General features: G+C 43.6%; 1 protein-coding gene across 10 annotated transcripts in view; it reads left to right on the forward strand.

Annotated features, from left to right (window-relative positions):
• The window catches only part of PPP4R1 (protein phosphatase 4 regulatory subunit 1), a 119342-nt gene that overhangs the window by 60728 nt on the left and 32921 nt on the right, over positions 1-25693 (forward strand). For 2 of the 10 annotated variants that reach the window (XM_068126655.2, XM_068126656.2), the window contains exons 11-15: positions 9615-10237; positions 18146-18288; positions 20163-20237; positions 20313-20498; positions 20694-20855. In XM_068126655.2, coding sequence (XP_067982756.2) covers positions 9615-10237; positions 18146-18288; positions 20163-20237; positions 20313-20498; positions 20694-20855 — 1189 coding nt within the window. Of the gene's footprint in view, positions 1-9614; positions 10238-18145; positions 18289-20162; positions 20238-20297; positions 20499-20693; positions 20856-25693 lie in introns of all 10 variants that reach the window. The other 8 variants (XM_068126657.2, XM_078785817.1, XM_068126659.2 and 5 more) reach the window with 4 other exon arrangements.

Here is a 25693-nt window from a genome sequence, read left to right on the forward strand (position 1 = left end):
CACCACAGTTTGGCCAATGGGAATTGGTTTTTAGAACCCATAGTGTAAGAGGGCCAATGGTTTGGCCGGAGAAAGCCCCCGGGTAGTGTAAAGTTGTTAAAGTCATTTAGGAGATAGTTAGGATTGATGAACCTGTCGCACCATACGCAGCCACTTACCTGTGGTGATGATGATGACTCCACACCTGTGTTTTCTTTGTTTGTGTTGCAGAAATGAGAATTGCTGTTGGATTTGTGAGACGCATCACGACGTGGATGAGACATTGGGGTGATTCCATCTCTCCCTCCCTAGGAGGGACTGATGATGAATTGGTAATGGCAAATTATGAGGTTGAGTTGGAGATGGCAAATTTTGATGAGAGTTGAAAATGGCAAATTTGATTGGTTAGGAGGGAGAGAAGACGAATTTGGTATATGGGAGGAACGGGGAAGACAGTAGGGATGTTTGTTGATTTGTAAAGTAGATGTTTATGGGTAGTGTTGTGTTGTGAGGATACAGTAAGGGGTAAGGGAGGGGCCATGTAGGTTACCTGGTGGGGGGGGGGGCGTACGATAGGAACGTACCTGTCTCACCTGGTTCCCATGTGCCCCCAGTGTGCATCACCTTACATTGCGTGCACTTTTGCGCCCTTACCACCTTACTCACTTGTTTCTTCTTTTGTCTCCCACCTCCGAGGATCTGGCTTTGGGGTAGAGAGAGAGGAGAGAGAGGTGCTGGCTGCGCAGTTGTGGGCCTGCACTTTCGCTGTTTGCTGCCGGGATCGATACACCATATGGACCGCAATGTTTGTGGCCACCCACAATGGACCGCAGTTCGTTTGCGGCCAAGCACCACCCGGGGATGGACCTATGGGTCAACGTGGCACCTATGCCATAAAGGTGAACCACTGTTAATTAACACCAAGTGCACCACAAGAAGAGCAAGAGACACCTGCAGGGTTAGGGGTTGTCGAATTTATTTTTATTCCAATGAACAATGGTGACTGCACCGATTGGTGGTGGGGTGGTGCTGTTGATGCTCGGGAAGGGTGCTCTGCACGTTATTAAAGGCCGTCGGCCACAGAGCACTCGTGGGTTGGTGTATCGATGTTGGCAAGCGCGCTCTCTCTATGCATAACATCTGCATGTGTTCCTCCAAAAACAGGTCCTGGATCGTAGTGTAAATAGCAGCGTAGTCTTGTAAATAATGCTCCCTACCGGCTGTATGTTTAGTTTGAGAATTCTTTCCGGATTCGGTTATCCTGTGGGTGTGTTTCTGTGAGGAGAAGGGTGCAACGTCGCAGGGGGACATATTTACTCATTTGTGAATATCTGTAAAACTGTCGCACTCAGGGTAGAGTTAATAGTAGAGGGAACTACATTGCGTGCCACACTAAAGTAGGTAAAAATTTATCGGGTCGGGACGCCCCGAGGGTAGAGAAGGGTGCAATGTTGCGAATATGGAATTTGGCCTCCATATCCGCTTGTAAATATTCCCCTATTTTCTCCAATACTCCCCAACTTTCCCCAATCCCCCATTCCCTAGTCCCATTGCATGTAAATAACAATCAGTAGAGCCGACCTTCCCCTTATTCCCCCATTAAATGTCGTGCCCAGGTCCACCGCACCACACGTAGACAACTTTCGGACATCTTCCTAGTTATTCTTATTCTATGTCAGTTAAGGCCTCGTCTCCATTAATTATGACTCTTCGTTGCACCAGAATGTGATTATATGGCATCAGTAGTGAGTTTAGGACCTTTCCCATACCTCCTTCCATCTTCTTCCCCAACAATTACAACAACAACAGAGGAGATGGCGGCGGAGCGGGGGAGGATGCGTCCTCACACCGGCTCGATTAGCTCCAGACCATGCGCTCCACGGGGTTACCACGAAGGGGCTCCTTGTCAGCTCCTCGTCAAGGGCGGAGCCTGGTAAACCCCCCGCACGCACCCAATGAGAAGCAACGTGCCGATTCCACGAGGCGGAGCTAACGAGCCGAGGGCGTGTCACTCCCCGCCGGATATACGCGGCCACGGGCCGGATGTGACGAGAGATTCGCCCCCAGCTGGAGAAAGACGGACCTGCGAGCGCTGAAACAGATGCGCCTGAGTTTGGAGAGGCCTGAGAAAGAACGTCACCTCTGAGCGCTGCGACGAGACCTCCCCGCATCTCTGGACCGAACCGTGTACCCTGCTTTGAGCCAAGAGTGCACCTTGAGCCATCGCTATCTGCCTTTCCTAGCCATCAAACCCCGTGTGAGTCAGCGTTGTCCCGTTTATCTGTCGTCTGTCTAGGGTTAATATAAGAGTGTGTCTAAGTGCCTGTCTTTCTATGCTGTCCCTCTTGTAGTTGTAATCTAACCTTCCGCCTTAATATAACCTCCGGAGGTCTTGAGAACTGAACCCCTGGTGTCGTATTGTGTCATTATAACCCAGCCGGGTGTCTTCTTTTTCTTATTGAGCCAGCGTAGCGCGACTTCGTCAACGTCGAGTATAGTCGGGTAATTTGTGCGGACACGACGGCCATTCCGCTCGGCCCACCTTAACATCAAAGTCGTGTCAGTAACAATATATATATATATATATATATATATATATATATATATATATATATATATATATATATATATATATATATATATATATATACACACACACACACACACACACACACACACACACACACACACACACACACACACACACACACACACACACACACACACACACACACACACACACACACACACATATACATATACATATACATATATATATATATACATACATACATACATACATACACACCAACCAACAGGCATTTTAAGACCATTTTCCCTGCAAGAGCGGGGGTTAGCCTTGCGGTCCCCATGACAATCTTCTCCATTTTGCCCTATTTTCTGCATCTCCCCTTGTTAACCCCCATGCCCGCATTTCTTCTTCGACCATCTTTAGCCAAGTCGTTCTCGGTCTTCCCCGTCCTCTACTTCCTTCTACATTCATTTCCATCACTCTTCTCAACCAGTCACTTTCATCCTTCCTCAACACATGACCAAACCATCTCAACCTGTTTCTCTTCACAGCATCTTTCGCAATTCATCATTTGTCTTCCTCTCTCTCAACGATACTCTGCACATCCACCGAACCATTCGCATTTCCACCCTTTCCAGCCTTCGTTGCTGCTCTACGTTCATTACCCATGTCTCGCACCCATAAATCATAACACTTCTCACACATGCAGCATACACCTTTCCCTTCAGCTTCAACGACACTCCCCTCCTCGTCAGCACGCCACTCCGTTCCCGAAACTTCTTCCATGCACATCTCACTCTAGCAACCGTTGCCGAGTCTGATCCACCTTCTCCATTCAGCATGTCTCCTAGGTAACAAAATGTTTTCACACCTTCCAGCTTCATGCCAACTCCAAGATCCAACTCAACATTTCCTCCATCTGCAGCTCCCTCTGTGCACACCTTACACTTGAATGTAGCTGCCACACTGGTTAATGACCCTCTCAAATCACTACATTTTTGATGAACCCACTCAGCGCACATTGTACATTGAATGCAATTCACTCCGACACCCTTCCTGCACACAGCACACGGCCACTTCCCAGTTCTTCCCACCTCACCACATGCTTTACCACTTGCCATCACCTTCGTTTTTCCGATATTCACCTTCAGACCTTTTGTCTCCATACATTCCTTCCACTTGTTCATCTTCTCCTTCAGTCCATCCATACTTTCCGCAATCAACACCAGATCATCTGCATACAACAACTCCCACGGTAAACCCTCCTTTACGTTCCGAGCCAGCACCTCCATCACAGCTACAAATAGTAGTGGACTTAGTACCGACCCCTGATGCACTCCCACCTTCACCTCAAACTCACCACTGTTCCTGTCCTTCGTCCTTACAGCTGTGCGCGCTCTTTGGTACATTGTCATCACTACTCTGAATATATATATATATATATATACATATATATATATATATATATATACTGACAGGTTTGCAGAGGTAAGGACATTAAAAATTGGGTCAAAAGGATCGGGATTTTTAGATACAGACATTAGGAGGGGAGACGTCGTCGATCTATTACAATAGCGATGCATATCTAATATCACAATTAACTAGATATCTGCGATCACCAAGGATAAGCCTCCCCTGTCTGGTTCGTACAACTTACCTTTGGCCCGCAATATAATGATAGCCATATTTATTTTGGATCACCATATGACCTTAACCTTCAACATTTAGGGATGGAGTGTAAATTAAGAAAATGTGTCCCCATCTACGATCTATCCATAAAACAAATCATGAAAATCAGAGGAAAATTATTCAAGTTGTGATCAGACTGATCACAGAGGTGTTTTTTGTTAATTCGGTAACTATCCCAAAAAGGTAGATCAAGGATGCTAATCAGATATCAGATGCACAACCTGATATTTAATTAGTGTCTCCTGTGTATTTCTCCAATATTTCTCCAATTTCTTAAAAGGGTGGAAATGCGAATGGTTCGGTGGATATGCGGAGTATCGTTGAGAGAAATATGAATGAATGAATGATCGTTTTAAGGCCATTTTCCCCGCTAGAGCAGGGGTTAGCCTTGCGGGCCCCATGACAATCATGGTTCCCTGTTTGAGGCAATGTTTTTATGGCCGGATGCCCTTCCTGACGCCAACCCTTATTCGCCTCCCCTTAGTCGCCTCTTACGATGCACAGGGATACGGTGTACCTATTCTAAACCGGGGTACACACCAGGATCATTCATCCCAGCAAGCTGGTACTCAATTTGCCGACCTCGGAAGGATGACAGGCTGAGTCAACCCCCCTGGTGTTCATTTAGCGATCGACCGGGATTCGAACCCAGGATTCTAGGATCCCAAGCCGGCACCCTAACCGCTAAGCCAACACCAGGCTAGACAGAAGACAAATGAGAGAGAGGAAGACAAATGATGAATTGCGAAAGATGATGGGAATAGAGCCTGTGATTGATGCTGTGAAGAGGAACAGGTTGAGATGGTTTGGTCATTTGTTGAGGAAGGATGAAAGTGACTGGTTGAGAAGAGTGATGGAAATGAATGTAGAAGGAAGTAGAGGACGGGGAAGACCGAGAACGACTTAGCTAAAGATGGTGGAAGAAGAAATGCGGGCAAGGGGGTTAACAAGGGGAGATGCAGAAAATAGGGCAAAATGGAGAAGATTGTCATGGGGACCGCAAGGCTAACCCCCGCTCTAGCAGGGAAAATGGCCTTAAAATGCATGTTGTTGTTGTTGTTGTTGTTGTTGTTGTTGTTGTTGTTGTTGTTGTGTATTTCTCCAGCCATATCCATTTCCTCCATGTTCCAATTCATATCCACCAACTTCTTGTCCTCCACGGCCATTTAAGTCTGCACCAATTATATCATTCTCTCCAGATGGTACCCTGACTTGGTCTTCCATCTACTCTGGATAATGCCTCTTTCACCTGGTCTGAACACCCAGTTTGTGGCACGTATGCTGAGATTATATTCACCAGTGCATTCTCCACCACCAGCTTCACTAGAATCAACCTTTCACTAATTCACTTCACTTCCAGTACTTTCCCTTTCCACTCCTTCAATATGACAATTTTCCACAGCAATGCAATTTGTATCCCTCTAGTTCTTTTGTACCCTTCACAATCCATTTTGTCTCTTGAACACACAAGATGTCAACTTTTCCCTCTCATTATGGTATCCCCAAACTCTCTCCCCTGGCCTGTCGTTGTACCAGCATTCCATGTTCCAACTTTGATGCTCTCATTTTTCTCAACGCTCCTCTTTAACCACAACCGCGGTTTCTGCGGTACCACTTTTCCACTTCTCACAACAGCCAGAGGTTGCTGCCACATGTCGCTTGAAGGAGACACCTTAGTCTTTCCACTGTAACCACTGTAACCAAAATTAATTGAAGCACATCCGAGTGTCTATCTTTTAAATGTCTGAAAAAGTTTTAAAAGAATGTTTAAGCCTTTCATGAAAAGTTCAATGTAAAAGTACTGTACCACATTATGCATAGCTCTTGAGGCCGCCACGAGAGCAAGAATGGTCGACGTACCTCCGCCAGGACCAAGAATAACCAGATACCGGAGTGTCCAGCATTGAGCTGTTTGAATCGGTCGGTAAAAGGAAAGGGTAAAAGTTTCTTCCAATTACCAATGGCAACATGTACGTTCCTGCACAGTTGGCCTCACTTGCACAATGTATTGTAAACACCACACCAATCCTTCAACTAGATTCTGGTTTAAACAAATGTGGTGGATTTCCATCAGAAAACTCAATTATATTCGAAATTTGTTCTGATTGGCCTAATCTGGATCCAGACCGAAACCAAAATCGAATTGGCTTGTTCTTGTCACCTAATCCAAAATGGAGAAGATTGTCATGGGGACCGCAAGGCTAACCCCCGCTCTAGCAGGGAAAATGGCCTTAAAATGCATGTTGTGTGTTGTTGTTGTCACCTAATCAACTCATCCGCCAACTTTTGTCATAATTCATCCCCAGCTTTTTGAAATATCTAAATAAAATTAGATTTGAATTGGACTAAATTTGATAATAATGGAGGCTGGGTTTATGGTTTACATTTTAATCGTTTTTTGTTTTGTTTTATTTATTTTCAGGTCTGTGTAACCATAAGTGTATTCCTCAATAAATTGCTGAGTGAGAGGTATCATTCATTCATTCTGTTGAGAGTACGAAAGCATGGTCCGACTGAACTGATCAAATTTGATCAACTATTTTAGTTATTTTCTTTATTATCTCTGCCAGCGAAGGTGGGTGGAGGTTATGTTTTTACCCCTGTCTGTTTGTTTTTGAACAGGATATCAAGTTTTGGGCAGATTAAACTTGGTGGACAGATTGGGTATGTGACGAGGAAGAATTGATCAAACTTTGGTGAAGATTCAAATCCAGATCCGGATTAGAGAATTGTTTAAGTGATTCTTCACCACTGATTGATAGGGTTAAAACTGATATATAGCAGGATATCTCAAAAGGTTATGGACGGATTCAAACAAAACTTGGTGGACAGGTTGGTTGTGTGACGAGGACAAATCGATTCGATTTTGGTGAAGATCTGATGTTTAATCTTTTTTTTTTTTTAAAGTGATTCTTCCCCATAGAGAAATGGGGCCAAAAACTATATGTAGCATGATATTTCAAAAAGTTGTGGATGGATTATGACAAAACTTGGTGGATGAGTTGGGTAAGTGAGAAGAACAAGCCGATAAGAGTTTGATTAAGGTCCGGATTCAGATATGACCTATCAGTGGGATACAAAACAGATATGACCTATCAGTGGGATACAAAACAGATATGACATATCAAACTGTTCAGTCAAACTGTTCAGTCCATGGTGTTGGCTTAGCGGTTGGGGTGCCGGCTTGGGATGCTAGGATCCTGGGTTAGAATCCCGGTCGATCGCTAAAATTAACACCAGGGTTAACAGACTCAGTTAACATTAAAAATAACACCAGACTCAGCCTGTCATCATTCCGAGGTCGGCAAATTGAGTACCAGCTTGCTGGGATGAATTATCCCGGTGTGTACCCCGGTTTAGAATAGGTACACCGTATCCCTGCGCATCGTAAGAGGCGACTAAGGGTTGGCGCCAGGAAGGGCATCCGGCCATAAAAACATTGCCTCAAACAGGGAACCATGATTGTCATGGGGCCCGCAAGGCTAACCCCTGATCTGGCGGGGAAAATGGCCTTAAAACGATCATTCATTTTCATTCAAACTGTTCAGTCTGGCGGAGGTATGCTCTCCACCGAGTGCCATTTTGGTTTGTTACCTCTGACACCAAAGGTGGATGGAGGTTATGTTTTCACCTCTGTCTGGCTGTTTGTTTGTTTGTTACTTGGCAAAAAAAAAAAATTTTTTTTTTTTTGCAAGTATGTTGCTCACTCCGGTTTGTGTGTTTGTTTGTGTGTGTGTTTGTCTGTCCGCTCACTTACACTTGCCTACAGGACACAATTTTAAACCTATCTTCACGAAACATTACCAAATGGTAGAGTTTGTGGTCCGACAAAATCATATATATTTTTGGGGTCAAAAGGTCAACATAGGCCAAAGGTCAACCACTTTTTTCAAATTTCTAAAATCCTCAATTGTCATCTGATTGACTTTAAATTTGAAGAGGATTTACATTTCGGCTAACTGAATTCAACCACCAACTATTTTTGAGATTAGCTTAGGCCAAAAGGTCAACATAGGCCAAAGGTCACCCACTTTTTTCAAATTTCTAAAATCCTCAATTTTCATCCGATTGACTTGAAATTTGAATAGGATTTGCATATCGGCTTACTCAATTCAACCACCAACTATTTTTGAGATCACCATAGGTCAAAGGTCAACAACAATTTCAAATTTCTAAAATCTTAAATTTTCATCTGATTCACTTGAAATTTGAATGGGATTTACATATCAGTTAACTGAATTCAACCAACAACTATTTTTGAGATCAGCATAGGCCAAAAGGTCAAAATAGGCCAAAGGTCAACCACTTTTTTTCAAATTTCTAAAATTGAAATTTGACTTGAAACTTGAAGGAAACTTCCAGTGCTGTGGCTAAAAGATCAGCTTTGGCTAAAAGATCAACATGGGCCAAAGGTCAACCACTTTTTTGAATTTATAAAAGCCTCAATTTTCATCTGATTGACTTGAAATTTGAATTGGATTTTCATATCAGCTTACTGAATTCAACCACCAATTATTTGTGAGGTCAAAAGGATTGTCTATTGAGTGCCATTCTACTTTGTTCTGGTTTTCCAAGTGTCGCTCAATGAGTGATTTTTCATCTATCTGTCCGTTTGTGAACAAGATATCTCAAAAAGTTGTGGACGGATTCGGACAAAATTTGGCAGAGATGTAGCGTATGTGACGAGGACGAAAATATGGGATTTTAGTGAAGATCCGGATCCGGATTCGGATCCGGATACTAGAATTTTTTGAAGTGATTCTTCACCATTGGGAGATCGGGCTGAAAACGATACATAGCGGGATATCTCAAAAAGTTGTGGACGGATTTGGGCGAAATTTCGTGGACCAGTTGGGTGTCTGGCAAGGACGATATGATTAGATTTTGGTGAAGATCTGAATATGGATTCAGATATGGGAATTATTTAATTTTTTAAGTGATTCTTCACTTTTGGAAGATGGGGCCAAAAACGATACATAGCAGGATATCTCAAAAAGTTATGGATGGATCTGGACGAAACTTGTTGGACAGGTTGTGTGTGTGACAAGGAAGAATCTATTCAATTTTGGTGAAGATCCAGATCCAGCTAGTAGAAGTTTGTAAGTGATTCTTCACCATTGGGTGATATTGCCAAAAACGAGGGGTCGATCAGGGTATGAAAGACTTGACCTATGGTAATTCTTGTGATTAATTCTGATTAATTGTGATTTTCTGGTCTACTCTGAGATACAAAACGTAAACTGTTCACCAGGCGGAGGTATGCTCTCTACTGAATGCCGCTGTAGTTCATGTTGTGTTCCAACACTGAAGAACTGACTGAAGAAATCACTACATCTTTAATCTTCATCTTGTCGTTTTTTAAAATTGCCAATTCTCTAATTACATTCCTTCTCTTTTTCCACTGGCATTGCAGGCAAGGTGGTGCAGAACAGCAGAAGGAAACTTCCAGTGCTGTGCAGGGAAATAATACCGCTGCCAACAAGGTGCAGCGTCTAACAGGCAGGACGTGCTGTGATGAAGGTGGATGCGATCTAGGGCAGGGTGTCTCGCTGGAAAAAGACAGCGACGCTGGTCAAATGACTGAAAGTTTATGGAAGAGTAGAGCACACGAAGGAACCAGTGAAAAATGGGACTTGCACTTGCCAAGGCATTTAATTCATGATAGCAATGCAGTTACATTGTCGATTGGATATAGCGTCAGTGATCCCATGAAGGCTGCATTGCCATTTGGAACTTCTGAGGTAATGCTTGAGCAATGTCAAACCTCCAGAGCTACTTCAGGAATCGAGAAGTCAGAGGCCGCTTACTCTTCCTTCCTTTATTGGCGGGACCCCTTGCCATGCGTTACACATGACTTGGAGTTTCTGAATCAGGTGGCTACGAACTGTCGTAAGTGGGGAGGCTCCGGGTGTACCACGTTCGCTGCACGGGAGCTAAACCGAGAACCTGTGAGATGGTCTGTGGGCAGCAGCCAGCCTTCGGGACCGAACTGTGAACCTACTGGTGTACCATGTCATTGCAGCACGACCGCTGAAGGTTTGTACCAATTCTTGTATCTGTGTTGAGTGCCTTGGCAGGAAACTTGAGAGTTCTTGAATGCTTTGAAAGGGATATGAACCGAGTCTTGTACTGGGGATAATGGAACTGTCAAGTTTAAAAGTTCTGCGACTTGTGTAATTTTTTTTTTTTTTTTTGTGTATACTGAATCGAGGCTCGTGAAAGAGCTAACATTTACTTCACAAACAAATCAACCAGACAAACAAAATATATAAAAAGAGGGAGCGGAAGACAAGATGGGGAGAGAAGGGGAAGCACACAAACACAACATTTGAGAGCAGGGAGATGTGTGGAAGGGAGAGGGCTTGGGGGGAGGAGGCGTGGGAAGGGGGGGAGGGGGAGGGAGAAGTATAAAACGCAAGGACACCAAGGACTTCCAGGACAGAAGTTGGTATTTCAAAAAAGTGGAATTGGGGTGAAATTAGCGGGGGTAGAAAAGATCAAGGTTTTGGATGGGGGAAGATAAGAGATGGTGGTGAACAGCTGTTTTAAAGACCTGGAGGCTGGAGTGGGATTGAAGAGAGTGAGGGAGTTTGTTCCAGAGGTGGGAGAAAAGAGGAATGAAGGAGTGAAGGTGAGCAGAGAGTCTTGATTTTGGCAGTTTGACCATTAGAGGGTTGCAGGCAGATCCTGTGCGACCTGTAGGAATATTTGCGGGACAGAGCCCAGAGAGAGCTGGGGGGGGGGGGGGGGGGGGGCAAGGCCAGAGAGGAGTCGGTAGAAGACGGAAAGACCACCAACCTGCCTGTGGTGAGTGAGTGAGAGGCCCTTGGAGTTAGCTTCATCGCGGGAGATTCCAATGATTCTGAATGCTTTGGTTTCAACAGCGTGAAGACGAGCTAGGTGTGAGGCAGGAGCACCAGCCCAGAGGGGAGAGCAGTATTCCATTGAGCTGTGGATGAAAGCCTTGTATGTGGTGAGGAGCTCAGGTGTGCCAAGGAAGGACTTCGCACGACGGAGGATGCCCAGTCGGCGACTGGCTTTGGAGGCCAGATTTGAAATGTGGTTTTCCCAGGAAAGATCATGGCAGATAGTGAGACCCAAAAGCTTGAGTGACAGAACTTCTTGGAGAGGATTATTCAGAAAGTGGATGGGAGGGTTGTCCAATCGGTCTTTTCGGAGAGACATCGTAAGAGTGTGAGATTTGTCAGGATTGAAAGACATGTTCCACTTGTTTGCCCAGTCTGTGATTTTGTCCAGGTCTGCCGAGAGTGAGGAGGCTGCAGACTGCCGATCTGAGGGATGAAGAATGGAGCGACAGAGAGTAGAGTCATCAGCAAAGAGATACAGAGGATTTTCAAGAGAGTCAGAGAGATCATTGATGAAGACCAGAAAAAGCACTGGGCCTAGAACACTGCCTTGGGGAACTCCAGCCTGAACAGGAAGAGGAGATGAGAGAAACCCATTCAGGGCACCACGTTGACTACGACTAGAGAGGAAGTCCGCCAGCCATGCGTGGAGATTTCCATGGATACCAAAAGAGGAGAGTTTGGTGAGCAGAGCGGGGTGCCAGACCGTATCGAAGGCACGTGATATGTCAAGGGAGACAGCTCTAATTTCCTGTTTGGCATTGAGGACCTCCATCCATTGTTGAGAAAGCAGAAGCAGCATGTCCAGAGTAGAGTGTCCAGGTCTGAAACCAAATTGATGATCAGAGATCAATTGATTATGTTGGTGACAGTACCAGCTTATTTGGCTCCTCGGGTCATGTTCTGTGTCTCTGGCTGTTGTTTGGGAGCTACACGACACCATCAAGTCTGGCAGTTCACTCAAACTGACAGGGACTGCGTTCTACTCTTTCAAAAATGGTCTGCTCTTCCATTTCCTCTGTATTTGATATTGATTTCTTCTAGGAAGACTATCAAGCAAACCTTGTCCTTGCTCTCGCTCTCCCCTTTTCTCTATCTTTCTCTCTCTCTCATGCACAAACTTATCCCATCTTGTCTTCAATTATCATATCTATCCTCTTAACATTGATAGATCGAATCCTGTGGTAAGGAAATCACAATTGAACATCTTTTTCTCATCATGGAAGGCTAACTCGACCGAGGGCAACCTGAGGTCATATTTTGCAAGGCTTGCAACAAGTGCATTTCCATCCTCAGGTAAGCTAGAAAACATCATCTGGCTAGTTTTAAGGCCTCCATCCAACCTGTCTCAGACAGGTTCAACCTGTCTCACTCAAAATTATTCTGACACCTTGGAATGTCTTCTGGTATCTGCTCTCCATCTATCGCCTCTCTCACCTCTGATGGCTTCATTGCATAGTCTGCTCAAGACAAAACAGAGTACCTTAACTCTGTTTTTATCTCCAAAGCTCATCAAGCTTCCCTCTTCTCAAACAACCTAATCTCTAATTATAAGCTTGGATTCCATCTTTCTCCCAACAATGGATGGAGGCCCTAAACCTTAAACGTGAGGTCATGATTGCCTCTCTAGACATAGGGAAATCGACACCGTTTGGTACCCCCACTCTGCTTCCAAGCTCTCTGCCTGTGGCATCAATGCCACCTTCATTCCTGTATTGCTGACTTCTTCCACTCAACAGTCAGAATGTAGTCCTCAATTGAATCATTTTCTTCAAGCCAGTGTCTTGGTCCAGTCTTGTTCCTCATACACTTGAATGACATGAATGACGTTACCGCTTCACACAAAAAAGGTGCAAAAACAGATCCTTCCAACTACAGACCAATCAGCCTGCTCCCAATTATCAGCAAAGTCATGGAGTCCATCATTGCTTCGGATATCAAATCTTTCCTCTTCTCCAATGGCTTGATCTCTGATCATCAATTTGGTTTCAGACCTGGTCACTCTACTCTGGACATGCTGCTTCTGCTGTGTCAACTATGGATGGAGGTCCTCAATGCCAAACAAGAAATTAGAGCTGTCTCCCTTGACATATCACGTGCCTTCGATACGGTCTGGCACCTCGCTCTGCTCACCCAACTCTCCTCCTATGGTATCCTTGGAAATCTCCACGCATGGCTTGCGGACTTCCTCTCTGGTCGTAGTCAACGTGTGGCCCTGAATCGTATTCTCTCATCTCCCCTTCCTATTCAGGCTGGCGTTCCGCAAGGCAGTGTTCTGGGCCCTGTGATTTTTCTGGTCTTCATCAATGATCTCTCCGACTCTCTGGAAAATCCTCTCGATCTCTTTGCTGATGACTCCACTCTCTGCCGCTCCATACCTCATCCCTCAGATCGGCAGTCTGCAGCCTCCTCACTCTCTGCAGACCTGGACAAAATCACACACTGGTCAAAAAAGTGGAACATGTTTTCAATCCTGACAAATCTCACACTCTTACTATGTCTCTCTGAAAAGATCGTCTGGAAAGCCCTCCGAACTACTCTCTGAACAATCTTTTGGGTCTCATTATTTGCCATGATCTTTCCTGGGAAAACCACATTTCTAAGATGGCCTCCAAAGCCAGTCGCCGACTGGGCATCCTCCGTCGTGCGAAGTCCTTCCTTGGCACACCTGAGCTCCTCACCACACACAAGGCTTTCGTCCGCAGCTCAATGGAATACTGCTCTCCCTTCTGGGCTGGTGCTCCTGCCTCACACCTAGCTCGGCTTCACGCTGTTGAAACCAAAGCTTTCAGAATCATTGGAATCTCCTGCGACGAAGCTAACTCTGAGGGCCTTTCACTCACTCACTGCAGGCAGGTTGGTGGACTTTCTGTCTTCCACTGACTCCTCTCCGGCCTAGCTCCCTCAGCCCTGTCTGTGTTCTGTCCCCCAAAAATTCCTACAGGTCGCAGCAACCCTCTCATGGTTAAACTGCCAAAATCAAGACTCTCTGCTCACCTTCACTCTTTCATTCCTCTTTTTTCCTGCCTCTGGAACAAACTCCCTCACTCTCTTCAATCCCACTCCTCCCTCCAGGTCTTTAAAACAGCTGTTCACCACCATCTCTTATCTTCCCCTATCCAAAACCTTGATCTTCTCTCCCCTCGCCCCCCCCCCCCCCCCCCCGTTAATTCACCCCAGATCCACTTTTTTGGAATACTGACTTCTTTCGTGGAAGTCCTTGCAGTTTGTGATTAATGTGATTAATGTTAGCTCTTACAGGAGCCTCGATTTTATATATTTCTAAAAAAAAAATCTTATGCCCTGGATACCCCTCTTTACGTATTTGCAGATGACTCCACTTCATGCCGTGTTGTGCCCTCCATTGCAATGATAGGTTGTCCTTACCTGCTTCCTTCTCTGATGATTTTGAAAGTCTCAGAAGCTTGTCTGACAAATGGAATATGTCATTCAATCCAGGCAAATCTCATGCTCTCACCCTGTCTCCAGAAAAACCCACCAATGCACAGTATTTCCACGTTATATCAGTAGAAGATTTTATTTGTGTACTTCTGAGTCTCAACATCAGTCATGACGTCTCATGGGCAGACTATGCAACCAAGATTGCCTCCAAGGCTCGATACAGACTGGGTATTCTCACTCATGCCATGGTCCATCCTTTGTAAATCCCATCTTCTCATGACTTGCAAGACCTTTGTGCATATCTCAATAGAATCCTACTCGTACCTTTGGGCAGCTCCAGCCATTTATCACCTCTCTATCCTGGCTTTAGAATTCAAATTGCAACATGATTGGCATCCCCCTCAAATAAATTGAAGCACTAGACCTGTTCCTCTCCCATCACAGACAGGTTGGTGGCCTCTGTTTTTCCTGCCATGATTCTAGTCTTGCTCCCTCTGCTCTTTAAACCATCGGACCCTCTGCATTTCCTCAAGGATGCATGTGTTCTTCCATTAACCCACCTGGTTAAGCACTGAAAGTCCAAGCTCACTGCTCACCTCCATTTTGTTCCACTTGTGATACCACATTCCTGAGCACGCAATCCCATATTTCCAAGTGGGCTTAAAGGTGGATGTGCACCACCATCTTATATCATCCTCCATATCTACGCATGATTTTTTTTTCTCTCACCATTAACCCATTTACTCACAGGTTTGTACATTATTCTGCTCTTCTCTCCTCTTTCTTTATTTTTTCTTGTTTATTTTTATTCAATAATTACTTTGCTCATTACACCCACCTGTTGTCACCCTACCTGTAAGTTGAATTTATTCCCTCTGTTGGAAGGGGCTGTGATCTGCCCGTTATTACTTCCACCTTCCTGCCTTCCTGCTCTTCCATAAGCCTAGACTCTATATTACAAGGACATGTTTGGTGATTGGGGGAGTTGGAGGTGTGGGGAGGGTGCTGGAAGGAGGAATTTATTTATTTAAGGTTGTTGTCCTTGTCAGTGGTACGAACTGGCAAAACTTTGGGTCAGGAAATATTGAGTGATCCTCCATGAAGCAGAGATTATATTTTGTATTTGAAGCCGGGTGGATTTAAAAGTCGGACCAACAACTTTGAACCCATTTATTTATCAAGCTGTTTAAAAAAATTAAGCTTTGATATAATTATTAATATCATACTTTACAATGGTTGATCAGTTTGCCACTGGCTAAAATAAAGGTCCCCCAATTAATGCATCACTCCTTCAACACCATGATGGCCTTTCGTATCAAAGTGGACCCTTTTGACATTTATACTTGGTATTCTTGTCCGTGACATTGAATATCGACTCTATCACATTATTAAATATCGACCCACAAGTGTTTTCACAACTTTTTCCTGTTTTTAGTTTTCAAAGTTTTTTTTTCTTCTTCACATTCCTGTTTGAATGCCTGTTGTATTCTGTTTGAAATTCTTATTTGACTGAGCACTTCCTTTTGTTTCCTTAGAATTTTATTGATGTACCTGCCATTCTGTCAGTCATACAGGAAGACATTTGTGCATGCCACTGAACAGTGTTTGTACATGAGCTTTGTTGTTGTAATGCTTTAACGAAAAAAAGGATGGGTATTGGAATTGGCTCCATCTGTTTCTGTCTGTCCTTCCGTCACGCTATCTCCTCCAAAACGGTCGTACAGAAATTTCCTGAACTTCGTAGTTATGATAACCACATGTCAAGGTGTGAGGGCAATCATTTTGGCCATGCCCCGTGGGGCAGTCAGGGTTTGTGGTGCCTCGGGCCAAAGGTTAATATTAGGGCCCCACAGGCACTGGCTTAGTCAGGAATTTATATTGGGAGTGGGAGGGGGGCATATGAATGAGCGCCAAGCTTCCCCAGTGGGCTCAACAGCAAATCTGAACTCCCCTACTCTTTCCAAAGAACACTGTGGGATCTTTAACGTCTGCCAACTAATGCTGGCAGAGGGGACTTCCAGGTTAACGTCCATTCAAGGGACGGCACACGCATTGATGAATTATCCTGCCTGTGAAGCACCGGGATGACAGTTTATAGCTTGGTCAGGATTCAAACCCATGGTGGACAGATTTTAGGTGAGTGTGCATACCTCTAGTTCTTCCTTCCAGCCTAACACACTCGCTGAGGCCTCTCACCACGTGTATACTTCTGTCCAAAGTCCAGACCATTTGAGCACTAGCACTTTCTTCGCTTTTTCTCCTCACACGTATCCTCACCATACGTCATATGTCAAGGCGTATCTCGGTGTGTACACGCGGACCGGGCTGAAGGAAACTCTACCATGAAAGAGAGAAAATTTTTTTAAAGAAATTTCACCGATTACAATTATCCTCAGATGGCCGCACACATTATAAAGGGGGTGAAACTATTGGAAAGTGGGGATTCTAATCCAAGACATTGAAAGGAAAAGAGAGGTGGGCAAGGAAGCTAAATGACTAACTTGACACATGATCCTGGCCATCGCTAATTGGGCGCTTACTGTGCAAGATATCTGTATCTGAGCAACCCGTCATTCCGAAATAATTGTCCAAAAATTATAACCCCTCCATTCCTTGGGCCTATGGGTGATCACCAATCTCCATAATGCAGAATGCATAACCTCGTCTGTTCGAAGATTCACCAAACAGTTAGCTAAGATAAGAGATGTACGCAGCCAGCATCCCTATAATTACTAATACGAGTTTATTTACTGTGTGGAGGTGATGAGTAATTACAAAAAATGTTAAACCAGATGGAAAGAGTTTGTAAACATGGACATGACACCTTGACACGTAGCTAAGAGTTTAAAACATAAAACGTAGTTTTGAAGGTTACGTCTCGTACTCGCACGAGTCCGTTGTATTGTAATTTATATACAACCAAAGGGAGCATGAAAACGTTTTTTGGGGGCTTTCATTTGTTTTTGCACCCCATACCCGTTCCCCACCCCCCCACCCCCTCCCCAATCACTAGGCCTATGTCGCTGCCCCCTGGGCCATGGAGCGGGGCCAAAATAAGTAATTACGAGGACGTTTCCAAACTTTTTTTAATTGAAGCTTCCCATATAATATGTAATCAACATTGAGGGACGCATGAAATGACGTTTTTTCTGGGGAGGGGGGGGGGGGCAAGTGCGTGGGGGAGATTTGACCTGGTTTTGTTTCTTACAAAAACGGTTCATGCTCCAAGGGGTGGGGACTTGGGGCCACAGGGGTCAAAACATACCATTTTTTAATTCAAAATTTGATATTGGGTCATTCCTTATGGAACCTTTTGCCATCCTTCAACTTTACTTTAGGTGGGAAGCGTGGGGATTTGCGGTGGCGCGCCATCGACTTTGGTCTTGTAACTATATAACGACTTAGACTAGAGACTAATGCGGTTTATATTGTCGTGGAATATTTTTCTTGTTAATTGACTTTTTTTCTGTCTGGCCACAAACTTGCTGATCACTGGTTGTATGGCTTCACATGATCACCGAGAAGATATTTTAGTTTTTGCAACTTGCTTGATTTATGATCAATGTCTAGATGGCAGTCACTGTTGATATGAATGGACCTATTAGTACCTTGATACCTATTAGGCTTGCGTTTTCTGTTGAAAAACCAGTGTTGTAAATTTATTGTTCACCTGCAGCAACATGTACCACTGGAGTGACTGCTTGTGAAGGAGAATTGGACGAGCAGATGAATACTGCTGGTGATGCTCCAAACTTCGAGAATTTTACTTCAACCTTGTCAAAGGAGCTAGAAGCACTGCAGACCCCTGTAGAATTTGAGGTAAAAAGAGTGAGTCGAGATGCTCAAATTTTGTTACAAGTGGAGTTTTTCTTTGTTCATATTGTCAGGATGGTGGAATACATTTTTTTTGATGTGACATCACACTGAGCACTATTCTTCCATCATTCTCCATATTTCCAAACACCAATTTCTGCCTCAACATGTACCCAAGATGAATCTCACCCATCAAAATTGTTTGGACAAAGGGTGTAGCAAAAGGCGTAATATAGTTAAATATACTACTGAGGTTCGTGTTTGATTCTATCCCGTCGAAGGTTGAATCCTACAGCAGCACGACACGTTGTTATTTATCAATAAAGAGCTGTTCTCGATGGTCAACTCTTCCCATCATATTACGCCATCCCTTTCACTACGGGCACCCTGCGTCTCCAGGAGATTTTGAGATGTCACCATTTTAAACAGTAGTAAAACATTAGGGAACAAATCAATGTAATAGATGAGATTTGCACCTATTATATCCCAGGATTAGGCATCTCTGTATACTCGTATCTGTCTCTCTGTGTTTTATAGTATTATTTATATTTGTTTGATACTCTTTATTAGATCATGTCATCTCGAAACTCGAAGAGATGAACACATAAAATGGGTCGTAATGTTTGGATGTCCGTCCATTAGCCCATCCGTCTGGTCGTCCATTAACTTTTTGCAATTTCTGCTACTGTTCCCTTATTGGCTAATTGTTCCTAAACATGACACATTAATACAAGACAGCCTGCACAATCACTCAGGCTTCAATTTTTCAATTTCTGGATTATGGGGGCTCCAGGGAGGGGGAGGGATTACCCCCTGAAACTTAGGATCCCTACTCGTCCTTTATTTACCAACCGATTGCTCTTAAACCTGATACAGCCCTTCTGCTCGATGGTCCGCAGGATCGCTCGGTCCTGGATTTTTCAGTTTTGGATCAGGGCAACTCCTAGGGGGGGGAGGGAAGTGGGATCCCCCCAAATCTGCAGAGCTCTGAACTACAACCTCAAGAGATGTCCATCTTCACACTCGGGGCTGTTTCTATTATATTTATAATATGATGTGATACTTATTGCATTGTGATTTTTGTAAGAAACAAAATGCTTAATATAATGCAATACATTTGACTTTGTGTTATTTTTTTCATGTATGAATCCAAATTCAATCTTTTCTCTTCATTTTCATTCATTCACATTTGTTTATACTTGTCTTTATATTTGCTTTACTTTTGTGATTAACTTTTCTTTTTTGTCTTTGATATATTGTATACAAAGTCGACGTTTGTGTAGGAGCTAACACATAAAACATAAAGGGAGCGAGAGACGAGAGGAGGAGTGAGAGGGAAGCACAATAACAGTAGAGAACATGGACATCGGGAGATCTGTGGGAGGGAGAGGGCTGGGGTGGGTACATGGGATAAACAAGATGGACACTACAAGGACTTTCAAGTGTCTCAAGTTTGCACAGAAGAAATTGGAGATTGAAAGAGGTGGATTTGGGGTGTAGAAAATTGTAGGGTGTAGAAAAGATCAAGGTTTTGGATGGGGGAAGATAAGAGATGGTGGTGAACAGCTGTTTAAAAGACCTGGAGGGAGGAGTGGGATTGAAGAGAGTGGGGGAGTTTGTTCCAGAGGCAGGAGAAAAGAGGAATGAAGGAGTGAAGGTGACCAGAGAGTCTTGATTTTGGCAGTTTCACCAGAAGAGGGTTGCTGGCAGATCTTGTGCGACCTGTAGGAATATTTGGGGGACAGAGCAGGGGGAGCTAGGTCGGAGAGGAGTCGGTCGAAGATAGAGAAGATAGAGGAGTCGTTATTAAATAAGCATGTTATTCTGAGACCCCACACTTCAAGCTTCCTTGTTGACCCAAATCCCCCTTACTCCACCAGGCTCAGAAAACCTCTGTAGATGTATCAAACAGCCCTGGGTCTGAACCACAAAAGGAATTTGCAGATGCAGAACAGGTAGGAAGTTGTTACAGAACTATCAATGTGCATGCACCTGCCTTGCTCGGTCTCTCACAGCATCACCTTCTGCAGGATGTGATCCCCCCTGAACTGCTGGCCCAGTTTGTGTCCATGACAGACCCAACACGTGCTCAGAACGTTGACACGGAAATAGCACGGCATTGTGCGTACAGTCTTCCAGGTGTCGCCTTCGCACTTGGCCGGGAACACTGGCGTTACTTGAGGCGCACGTTCAGCTCTCTCGCTGCAGACATGCAGGTTTGCACAGAAACCACATTCGCATTTGATGCGCATATTTGTGTGTGGGAAGTTTCATAAAATGTTTAATCTTGACTTTGCCACATGCACTTACATTAACTAAGCATGTTCTGCTTGTTTTGAGATTCATTTGAATGATAATTTTCTGTTTGTACTGACTGACATCTCGCTGGGGGCCATGGTACATATGGTCAGTGGAAAGTCCGCCGCACACTGGCCTTTTCCATCCATGAGCTGGCGCTCATTCTAGGGGACCAGGTCACTGCTGCAGACCTCGTACCAATCTTCAATGGCTTCCTCAAGGACTTAGATGATGTCCGTGTCGGCGTTCTTCGACACATGCACGATTTCCTCAAGGTGTCTATTGTTTCCTCACATCACCACCTCCACCCCCACCATGCCCACAACTTATTTGCCTTACCTTGTCTTAGTGTTTCTCATTATTCCTTCATTTTTTTTTCACCCTACTGAGGATATATGTTTTGGTAAAAGCATGATAATTTAAGCAACCTTTGCTGAAGACTTGATGTCTGTCTGTCTGTCCGTCTGTCTATCAACAACAACAACAACACAACATGCATTTTAAAGGCCATTTTCCCTGCTAGAGCGGGGGTTAGCCTTGCGGTCCCCATGACAATCTTCTCCATTTTGCCCTATTTTCTGCATCTCCCCTTGTTAACCCCCTTGCACGCATTTCTTCTTCCACCATCTTTAGCCAAGTCTTTCTCGGTCTTCCCCATCCTCTGCTTCCTTCTACATTCATTTCCATCACTCTTCTCAACCAGTCACTTTCATCCTTCCTCAACACATGACCAAACCATCTCAACCTGTTCCTCTTCACAGCATCAATCACAGGCTCTATTCCCATCATCTTTCGCAATTCATCATTTGTCTTCCTCTCTCTCAACGATACTCCGCACATCCGTCGAACCATTCGCATTTCCACCCTTTCCAACCTTCGTTGCTGCTCTACGTTCATTACCCATGTCTCGCTCCCATAAATCATAACACTTCTCACACATGCAGCATACACCTTTCACTTCAGCTTCAACGACACTCCCCTCATCATCAGCACGCCACTCAGTTCCCGAAACTTCTTCCATGCACATCTCACTCGAGCAACCGTTGCCGAGTCTGATCCACCTTCTCCATTCAGCATGTCTCCGAGGTAGCAAAATGTTTTCACACCTTCCAGCTGTCTGTCTATCAAGTATCTCTGAATTTGTTTTAATAAATATTTTGTCGAAATTGTTGTTGTTTTAATACAAGATCTAGATTCATGGAAGAGCCTCGACTTTTCCATTAGAAGAGACTGACAGGGTAAAATCCAATTTAATTATTCTGAAAACAAATCTCAAATGCATTTAGTTAATTGGGAGAGGAGAGGAGTGGGGTGAGGGGTGGGTGTGGAACATGCCAACATTTATTCAGAGGATAAAAAAGAGAATGTACTCGCTGAGCAACCCCATTATTTTGTGCTGCAATCAAAAACGCTTACTTTTTTGCATACTACTCGATCGACTACAGTAGTAGCATTAAGATGAAAAGTCTGAGATAAGTTTCAATAAAAACAACAAAAAACAAGGAAAATAATGGAATGTAAATAATTACTTTTATTTTGTTTTTGCTTTTATATCGGGGAAACTCGTCTTCAAGACCCTTCCTTTTTAATGAGATTCTCCACGGGGGTTGCCTTAGCTTCCCACACACGTTTCAATATTTTTTAGGCGTAGCCCATAGGGGCAAAGCCGTCTAGAACAGTGTTTGTTTGTCCGTATGTCCCCTCAAATGTACACCAATCAGAGCTGAGGATCTGGTCACATGGCAGGGGTGATGTGCTGTCATTACGGCGGTACGGTGGCTGACTCTCCACACCCCGCCATTTTGAATTCCAATTTTGTTCAGGCCGAACATATCGTCGAACCTGTCATATATCACAATCGCCATATATCACAATGCTCTCCCTTTATGTTTTCATTCAGTGTGAATCACAAACAAACGGATTGTTAAAATGACCATCAAATATCAAAAGCAAAGGCATTACTGGTCTTCCAACGACAGTACATATAGGCCTTAGGCTCCATGCCTCACCTTCAGGCCACTTCGGACAAATTAGCCTAGGTTTCTTAATATAATAGTGTTGTTTTCGTAATAATAATAATAGCATTAATACTAACAATATAGTAAATATAATTGTAACACTTCAATCCCTTTGTCGTTATTGCAAAGTTTCTAGATTGAAGCGGTGTATGGTTGGTTCATTGTTGACTCGAAACATAGAATAAATCAGTGTCTCAATGCAAAAAAAATTAAATACTTACATTATTTGCGAACTGGTATCCCCACCCAGGTCATACTATCCTTTTCAACTAAAGTATCAAACAAGCCCAGCTACGCCGATGTTAGACTTTCGGTCTTTTTTATCATAAGTGGTTGAAGACGGTCACCCTTGATTGGTAAAATACTTTTGACAAAGTAATTTCTACACATTTTCTACCATGAGGCTTCATAAGACTTTTCACTTTGCATTTCTTTCGATGTCTTTGATTTATTTATGTTCAGCGTGTTTATTTATTCATTTATTTGCACCATATTTTCCAGCGTTTTTTTTGTTTGTTTGTTTTTTGCACCATATTTCTCAGCGTATTTTATTTTTTTATTCTTTTTTTGCACCATATTTTTCAGCATTTTAAAATTTTATTTATTTATTATTTTGTACCATATTTTTCCGCATATTTTTATTTATTTATTTATTATTATTATTTTGCACCATATTTTTCAGTATATTTATTTATTATTATTTTTTGCACCATACTTTTCAGCTTGTTTATTTTTTGCATCATATTTTTCAGCGTATTTATTTATTTACATTTGCACCACATTTGCAACGGGCTAACCCCCGCTCTAGCAGGGAAAATGGCCTTAAAATGCATGTTGTGTTGTTGTATTTGCATATACTAGGGCATGCCCGTACTATATATATGCCCGTACTATATATCTATCTAAAATTATATCCCCCTCCTCTATTTACATGAAATGGTTTGGTCCATTCGCAACGCCAAAGCGAACGGCGAACGGCTTGCGAGTACAGTGACAATCCCCCCCCTCTATTTACATGAATGGTTTGGTCCATTCGCAACGACCACAGAACCCCCCCCCCTCTATTTACATGCAATGGTTTGGTCCATTCGCAACGCCAAAGCGAACGGCGAACGGCTAAATCGCCATAGCTCGGTAAGTACTTGTCCGATTAATTTCAAACCTTGAAAAGGCACATCCTCGGGTCCCCAGCAATATACCTGGCAAGTTTCAAGTATATCGGACCGGTAGTTGTCGAGAAATCGTTGTCGCATACATACACACACACATACACACAGAGATTAATGGAATTATAGATAGATGATAACAAAAAAATTTTTTTTTTTTTTCAACTATACTTTTCAGCTTATAAGTCGATATGGAGTATGTCGAATTGGCTAATTTCGTCATTTTTCTTTCCTTCATTCATTGTATCGATAAGTCAATTTGGAGTACAAGACGAAGCTATAAACTATGCTAGTTAGCAAAACTGTCAGTCAAACAATGGAGGTGTTGATTCCTCCTTGACACTCACAACACATCACTACGTAGGGTACCTCCAGGGTCATGAATATTAATGAGCTGTTTTGTGCATATTCTTTCAATTGCGTTCTGGGACGACCTTTTGGATAAATTAGGAATGCAAATAGGTTTTTCAACGTGTTTTTATTTTTTGTTATTTTTTGTATACATAGTTGATGCTCCGGGAAGAGCTGGTTATCATATAGATTATAAAGGAACAGACAGTATTTAAAACGAGCTACATTTCTCACTGACACCACTTTCCCTGTGCACAGCCATATTCCTGCCATTTTCCTCATGAAACTCAACAACTTCCAACTTAAAAGCTGCAGTGTACGACTTGCATGACCTTACAGGAGGCATGTTCAAATCACGTAGTAAAGATAAATATACATGACTAGCAGAAGTACCCGGCATTGCCGGGCGGGGGAGAGGAGGAGGGGAGGAGGAAGGGGAGGGGAGAAGAGGAGGGGGGGGAGGAGGGGAGGGGAGAGAGGGGGATGGAGAGGGGGGGAGGGGGGGAGGGGAGGGGAGAGAGGGGGATGGGGAGGGGGGGAGGGGGGGGAAGGGGGAGAGGGGAGGGGATGGGGAGGGGGGGAGGGGAGGGGGTGGGGGGAGTCAAGTCGGAAGTCATTGTCATCAATTGAATGTCGCATTTATTTTTTATTCCCTGTCAAATGGCATTGGTCCCGCATTCCGAACCCGGAAGTCGGAAGTGTATGTTTCACTCTCTGTCACATGCCGTTGGTCCCATGTCAATCGGATGAAGTTGAAAAATTAACGTTACGAAATACGCTGATGACGTCATAATTTTAAAACCCGAAGGTTTTTTAAACATTTAAGGTGTGCTGTCGTTTCTCTGGGACGTACTGATTCCGAATATGAAGTTGAAAAATTAACGTTCCGAAAAACGCTGATGACGTCATAATTTTAAAACGCGAAGTTTTTTAAATTTTAAGGTGTGCTGTAGTTGCTGTGAGACGTACTGATTCCGAATATGCCTTTGGTTTTGCTCTGCGATGAGTAGTTCTCGAGTTATAAGAGGACAAACAAACAAACATACTTTACTGCTTTATATAGATAGATTGGGATTGAAAGGGATGGATCAAACGTAATTGGTGAGTGCGTACTTGTTATTGATTGGATAATTACCCCACGTACACGAAGCGAAAAGCGGGTTAAACAATAAACAATTGGAAAAGCGGGGTAAACGATAACTTATGATCGAGGAACATCTTGATTTCAATTGAATGTTATATTTTGAACACTGAATCGGAACATGAATTGGAAAACAAACCTGTAGTTTCGCAGAACTTTGGCTCTGCATTTGTCCCGATCACACATACGCAGAGAAGAGTGAGATATTATTTTTGCTCTCTCTGCCTGTCTAGCAGTCAAACAAAATTGAAAATCATTGCAAACAGGGAACTTACTGTTTTTAAGGACGTCATAAAGGACACAAATAAATGGCACGAAGAACTAATGTAACATGTAGATAGGGTGATGTAATAGCTGTGCTATTTACGAACACAATGCGTTCCTTAAAAGCAGTTCTTACATCGAAAGTTCGTAAACCGGGAGTGCTTTTCCCATAG

The sequence above is a fragment of the Myxine glutinosa genome, chromosome 10 (assembly GCF_964187855.1).
Source record: "Myxine glutinosa chromosome 10, kmMyxGlut1.1, whole genome shotgun sequence".
NCBI lineage: Eukaryota > Metazoa > Chordata > Myxini > Myxiniformes > Myxinidae > Myxine > Myxine glutinosa.